A 7,127-nucleotide genomic window follows, 5' to 3' on the forward strand; every position below is an offset into this window, starting at 1 on the left:
AACAGTGCGGGCCCGAGGACCGAGCCCTGGGGGACCCCACTGCCCACATCCCCCCAGGTCGAAAATGCCCCGTCCAACACCGCTCTCTGGGTACGGCCCTCCAGCCAGTTGGCGACACATCTGACTGTGTGGGTGTTGACACCACAGCCCCCAGTTTCTTAATGAGAACGGGGTGAGAGTCAGTGTCGAAGGCCTTCCAAAAGTCCAGAAAGACTATGTCCACTACTACCCCTGCATCTAAGGATTTGGTGACCTGGTCGTAGAAGGCCTCCAGGTTGGTCTGACATGACCTGCCTCTAATGAACCCATGTTGGTTGCCCCTAAGGATAATCTCCCCTCTGGCCCCTCGTGGACACGTGCCAGGGTAATTCTCTCAAAAAGCTTGCCCAGGATTGAGATAAGACTAACTGGCCTATGGTTTCCTGGGTCCTCCTTCCTCCCTTTTTTGAAGATGGGAACCACATTGGCCCTCTTCCAGTCCTCTGACACCACACAAGAGCACCATGAGTACTCGTTCAGCTGTGCCAGGGGTCCCACAATGACCGCAGCTAATTCCCTCAGCACTCAGGGGTGGAGATCGTCCAGACCAGCTGACTTGAATACATCCAGTCCCTCCAGACCTTCCCTGATTAGATCCTCCCTGACCCTTGGCCTGGGTGTGCCTCCCCTGGGGCCTGAGCGGGGTCCAGTGGGGGGGCTGATCCAGTCCCCGCTCAGGAAAATGGAGGCAAAGAAGTTGTTAAATAGGTTAGCTTTGTCGTCTGGTGTGACGACCAGATTTCCTAGTGCATCTTGCAGGGGCCCCACATTACCCTCTCCCTCTTCCTTACTGTCTGAAAAGGAAGCCCATCAAAAGCAAGGGGAAGTGATCCAGAGCTGCTTTGATTTAGACAGACCCATGTTGACCAAAGCAACAATCTAGGTCTGCACCAGGCTCTCTGCTTGCCCTGCTTTCTCCTATGTGCAGACAGTGCAGAGAAAGGGAAAGCCCAGGACACAGAACCTGGTTCAGAGCTGACTTAGGAGCCTCTGTCCTTATAGCCACTAAAACATGGAAAATGCTACTGACTTTTTCTAGTATCCATTTTCACCTGCTGAGCTCAAGTCTTGCAGCATAAACATCAGTGGAACATAGAAAAAGAGGCTGGAGAATGCCCTGGAAAGTGTCCACTTCAGAAGGCTTAAACAAAAGGTGTCAAACTCACATTCCAAGCCAGATCCAAACTGCAGGGCTCCTCTGCACTGGCAACAGCTCTGGCTGCAGTGGCACCAGTGGTAGTAGGACAAGTGGCCACTGCCACAGCAGTGGTGGCAGGGCTCTATCCTTACAACTCTCACTCACTCTATTGACATGTCAACCACTTCTCCCTGAAATACACCCCCACCTCCAGAACCTGCTGGCACCCTAGCAGGCTGGAAGGAGCAGCTCCGCAAACTGAATCTAGGTCACGGGCCATAAGTTCCACCACACTGGCCCCTGGAAAGTCCTACGAGTTACAAAGACCTGGCTCTGTCCCCTTCTCCCAGTGCAGTTCTGCATCCACCTTGGCTGTGAGTTTTGCCCATGTGGCAATATGCTGTGTGGAGGATGAGGAGATCATAAGGCAGACAGCAAAAATACTGGCTCCCCTCCAAGCACCCAACCAAAAAGTCATTTGGATAAAATTAATGAGGCACCAAGCTGGGAAAATGGAGGGCAAAGCCACATGCAGGGGCAAGAATCATCAGTTCTAATGGATACACTACCAACAATTAAATCAAGTAAAGTAGGGAATCCCTCTCTATTTAATGTGAGATTCCTTTCCAAGAAGCAGCTTGGTAAAAGTGGCTTTGTGGGGTACCAAGTTGGTGGACATCCCCTTTACTTTAGAGCAGCGTTACCATTTTCTATAAAGAAAAGGCAGCTTTTTGCCAGTTCCAACTCCTCACAGACCAGAGTGAGACAAAGCCCTTTTTTTTTTCAACCATGAACTGTCAGCAACAAGGGCTTTAACTTTCCCTCATCTATATGGCAGCACTGGGAGCCGAGTTAACAATCAACTGATACGCTGGGTCAGAATAGACCGCCCCCCCCACTCCTGCAACTCTGCAAGGCCAACAGGAGCAGCCACTCGAGTCCTACAATTTACATGGACTGGATTCTTCATGTGCTCCTGCAGCAGACAGCTTTGCATCCATCTTAGGTGCGAACCTTGAGGATGTGTCGTAAAAGAGATGAAATCATGGAGCAGCCAGCTAGGTTTTTTTGGATGTCTGCCATCCCCCAACCAAAAAAAATCCCAGAGACTGATGAGTAAGGTATGAGTTTGGGCAACTGAAGAGACTGAACACACACACACAGGCCAATGGTGGTGCGATTTTATTCACAGTCACATTGTCAGGACTTGCTCACTCTTTACAGCACATGGCTTCATGGCACAAACTCACCTGTGACATTGACACTGACCCTTCTTTTCCCCCGAAGGGGCAATTCATGTGCCAAATATCAAAAGTAGAGCCACTTAGTTCCTTGCCACTTGAAAAGATTAATTATTGCATGCAATGGTTGGGTATCCTGTTCAGACAGCCTGGTGGAAGTGGTTAGCAGCTACAATTTACAGGAATTTGTGCAATATCTACAGTGAGTCATATAGAAATTACATTAGGAAATAATTGCTTTGGAAAGGAATGATGGGTAATGTGAGTTTGAGCTGTGTTGCTGATTCAAACGCTCCAACTCAAATGCTTTAAGTTCAAAAGGATGGTTTTATCAGCTCATTATAGGGATGCACATGTTTACCTTTGCCAACATGCTGTATTGCATAAGGCTCTAACCAAGACCAATTTTAAACAGGAAACTAGGAGATGCTGTAAGAAGAAACCTGGCTTGGTACATACATCCCTGCCCTTGGGATATCACCTTGAGCACTCAGAGACCACCGTGACCACCCCAGTACAAATGCTCAGAAAGATAATGTATATTATATAGATATGATATATAGGCATTGCATATTACATGATATATAAAGATAATGTATAATACCAGTGCACACCTGTCATTTGCAGATGAGAAAATGGCTAGTTGTCAACCAAACCATTAATTTGGGAGTATGGTCTGTGAAGCCATTAATTTGAGGGCACAGGGAAGTACCAAAGCTGTAAATGAATGAAGTGTTCATGTCCTTATCTCTTATATGAGCAAAACAATCCTGCAACTATGGGGAGAGGTAGCAGCGTCCTTTTCTGCTTCTTTGCATCCAGCCTAAAAGAAGGCTGGATGGTCTTATTTCTTTATAAATCAATAAGTGTCTATTTCTTGCCTTTTTTAACTAATAAGTCATAGGACTTCAAGTCTTGCCTTCGTGGGAAGACGATGCTAATTGGAGACCTATGGTAATTACATTGGTGTCAAGACTGACACTCAGGTCATTGAGAAAAGGGGCTTTTGGAGCATTTAAAAAACTTGACAGGGAGGTTGTCTGAATTTGGCTACCAGCTATTTCCCTTCAAATAATTAACTAGCACTTGGAATCTTTAACCAAGATGCCCTCAGCCAAACAGCCGCCTCATATCTATGCACACAGCATATGCACTCCATGACCCCCTTGGGACCTTCATCAAAACCAGACTTGGTTTTCCTGATGCTGTTCACGTATGGGGGCAGGAGGGGGGGTGGGGGAAGCATAGGAACAAAGCAAGCAGATATTTATTTAAATAGTAAAAGCCCTTCATAAACAAGCTCAAAATGAATATCCCAGCCTCTAGATCTTGAAGTGAAAGAGCACAAATAAAGCAACTAAGATCCAGAGCTACATGAATACAAATAACTTATATTAGCAGTCCAGTGCCACTGCAAATGTATGCAAGTACTTATTTGTTTCCATCTCCCTCTCTCACACTGCCACTTCCAGGGCCAGCAGGACTCCCACAGGCATGTTAACTGCTGACAGACAAGGGAGAGGACTTTATAATATCACTCCTCTAAAGGAGCTCTGCTCATAAGACAGCAACCAGTAAAGATCCGCATGGGTTAAGACTGAACAAAGCACTGGATCTATCCAAATCAGACCACTCTGGGCACAGTGAGCCACAGCAGAAAAGTGGATGTTTGCTGTAGAGTCTACTCAAGGCAGGAAAGCAAAGGTGGAACCACAGCTCAAAAAACTACAAGGTAAATCCACTCATCTAATGGAAGAAGAGACTTGGCATTATCATTTCATATTTGCATTACTGTAGCACCCAGGCATCCTAGTCATGGACAGGGGTGACACTGCACAAGCAGAATAAGTGGCAACAGGATAGAGTACAAAGGCACTCAAAGAACAACCCCAGTCCTTCCGACCACAAAAATACGCTGGGTTAAGCATACAGAAACTGGAAGGACGCCATAGAAAGCTGTATTAAAAGAATGCATGCAGGTTGGGGTAGAGGTTGACAAACAGGAGGGGTTCCACCAGAACCACTTGCATTTGAGATGGAGACACAGATTTTAACAACTCATGCATCTCAGCTCACTGAAGAAACACAGAGAAGGCTTGACAGGTAGGTGAACAGGGAACAGACTTTGTTTCAAACTGGAAAAAATAATATTCCCTGACATCTTTCACACAGGTATCATTTTAGTTCATCGCAAAAGTAACTCATTCCTCTGCAGTTTATGTTTCAGGGAGCAAGCACCAATCACTGGACTTGCACATTCCTTTGCAAGTGCCCAGGACTAGGCAGAATGACTAGACACCTCTACATAAGCAACACAGTCCCTATCACTAGATGGCTGCCAACGCTGGTATGAGACATTATCAGGTCTGGCCCAGGTCCCAGAACCGTTACACAGAAGCTGGAGACCTTTTTTTCAACTGAAGCAAGAGGGAGATGAAAGGTTATCGCTTCCACTCTGAATACAAACACAGAGCACCTCTCTCGGGAAACAAGCAGCACACTGCCCTCTAGCCTTGAACGGGGTTAAAAGCTGGTTCTGCTCAGACAGACGAACGGGTGCTGTGGAGCGAACACCATAAATGACTTCAGTGCTTGGGTCAAGCACTTCAACCCTGACTAGGTCCAACAGTGCTTGGGCTCATGGCCGATAGGAGCATGACAAACCATGGCTTCAGGCAAGCTGTTCAGAATAGGTGAATGCCATGGACAATTCTCCCTGGGGTTTTCCTCTGCTCTCTGAGAAGCAGAAGTGGGATGATTCATCTTTTATACAACATGAAGATTGCGGGTGATCTGACTCGCGTGATTGTACTGACATGTGTGCTGGTTTTGAGAAGGGAGCAAACATTTTGCGCAACGCGACTCTCCAGCTTTAATCCTGTGTTGAAAAAGCCCTGTCTGAAGGATGCAAAACTCGAGAACTCTTGGTTCAAAAGTGATACCTTTTATTAGACCAACTAGGAAATCACAACACAAAAAAAAAAATTATCTGAGGGAGTTAAGTGTTTGACAGACGTGGGGCAGAAAGGTGCCTGGTCTCTGTGGCCAGCCATCAGCACCTTTAGGCAAAGCTCCCAGCCAAGATCTGTTAGCATGGGTGGTTGGGAGGTTTGCAGATCCCCCTGTCTGATGTTTCTCCGTTTGGCAGTGAGGTGTGAAGGAGGAAGGTGAAGCAGAGATGAAAGGAGCCATCCTAGAACCTAATCTTGATGGTCTGGCAAGTCAGCCTCTCCAAACACCAAAGAAAATTTAAAAGAGCAAGGAGCAAAAGGCTCATTTGATGCCTCTGCACCTCCTCCTTAACTAATCCCGCTAACCTACAGCAGCTGCGTCTTGCTCTGCTCCCCACTGGAGCAGAGGAAGCATTGCACGGTTCTGGCCAGGCGGCTCCACTGGAAACAGGGCGGTTAAGGGACCCTTGGCACACCGACTTGGATCTCTGCTGAGCAAACAGAGCAAATCCACCTTAACACAAATCCACATTTAAAAAAAAAGAAAAGAAAAGAACAACAAAGCAATCCATTCCAGTAGAAGGGGAAAAAGAATTGCAAGGGGGGGAGGGGACGGGAAAGAGAATTGCAGCAAAACCTTCAAGCTGAGCTCCCATACAGAGACCACCACCCCCGCCTCCAGCCTGGGAACAGATCAAGTCCGGTCCCACTCCACCTTTTGAGGAGGTCACCTCCACTGAACAGCTCTTTCCAGGTCTCTTCAGCACTCACACAGCCCCCGCTATTGTATGATCTGAGCAGCTTCAGTGTTTCTATTCTCACAGCTTTGAGAGGGAAGAGAAGTGCTTGCCCCATTTCATCCACGGGGAGGTTACAGGGCTTGCCTGAGGTCACGCAGGAAATGGGATCCAGAGGTCTAGCGCATCCTGGGCTAGGATGCCACAGTCACCAGCTCTGTCCCTATCTCTGCTGGTTGCTGAAGGCAAAGTTCACTTTGCTTCAGCTACCCACTGAAGAACATGACCTGTATTTGGAGAACCGCTGCCAAATTTAGAAATAAAAAATCTGAGCGAGAGGTGGAACGGGCTCTTGACAAGCACCTTGCCTGCACACAGCAGAGACTGGCGCTTCCAGTCCGCTGCCCTCTGCCCTGAAGAGCAGATGGGGAAGGGGCAATTTCCCCCTGAGCTCTGTTCAAAATGCATTTATGGGGGAGGAGGGGAGGGGGTCTAAGCCATCAGCTCTGCAACCCTGACCGTTACTTCACTGTCAAAATAGGGAGGGGAGATCAAAACCACCCCAGATCCCCATGCCAGAAGAGAAGCAAAGGAGAGTGCTTCTGTAGGGGGCTGATGGGGGCACACAGAGACCTGATCCAGCTGGCTCCAGGGCAGGCTGCAAACAGACCTTTAGGGATGTGGCAGGAAGCAGGGGAGCAAAGGGATGGCCAGGGTGGCAGGTCCTGGGTACTCACGTAGTGCTTGGAGGGGTTCCTCCTCTTTTCCACGTCCACCACATGCACGTCCAGCACGCTGTAGGCCAACATCTTCGGCCGGGGAGCAGCCAGGCCCCCGGGAGGGCAAGGGGGCAACCTGGCTCCTGCCTGGGGAAGGGAAGGGGGCGCCGGGCTTCCCCAGCTCGCCGGCTCCCCGCCCTTCGCGGAGGGGGTGGGAGTCTCCGGCCCCGCTCCGCGCTTCCCCGGGCACGGCGGCCGCGGCAGGGACAGGGACCGGGACCGGGACCGGGACCGGGACCGAC

General features: G+C 49.0%; 1 protein-coding gene across 2 annotated transcripts in view; it reads right to left on the minus strand.

Moving 5' to 3' along the window:
* Nucleotides 1-6,990, minus strand: part of SH3PXD2A (SH3 and PX domains 2A) — a 331,374-nt gene extending 324,384 nt beyond the window's left edge. For both annotated transcript variants that reach the window (XM_019502762.1, XM_019502761.1), the window contains exon 1: nt 6,844-6,990. In XM_019502762.1, coding sequence (XP_019358307.1) covers nt 6,844-6,915 — 72 coding nt within the window. In that variant the 5' untranslated portion in view covers nt 6,916-6,990. The remainder of the gene's footprint in view (nt 1-6,843) is intronic.
* Between the last annotated feature and the right edge of the window lie 137 nt (nt 6,991-7,127).

This window comes from Gavialis gangeticus, unplaced genomic scaffold (genome assembly GCF_001723915.1).
Source record: "Gavialis gangeticus isolate Ggan-Ray unplaced genomic scaffold, GavGan_comp1, whole genome shotgun sequence".
Classification (NCBI taxonomy): Eukaryota; Metazoa; Chordata; order Crocodylia; family Gavialidae; genus Gavialis; species Gavialis gangeticus.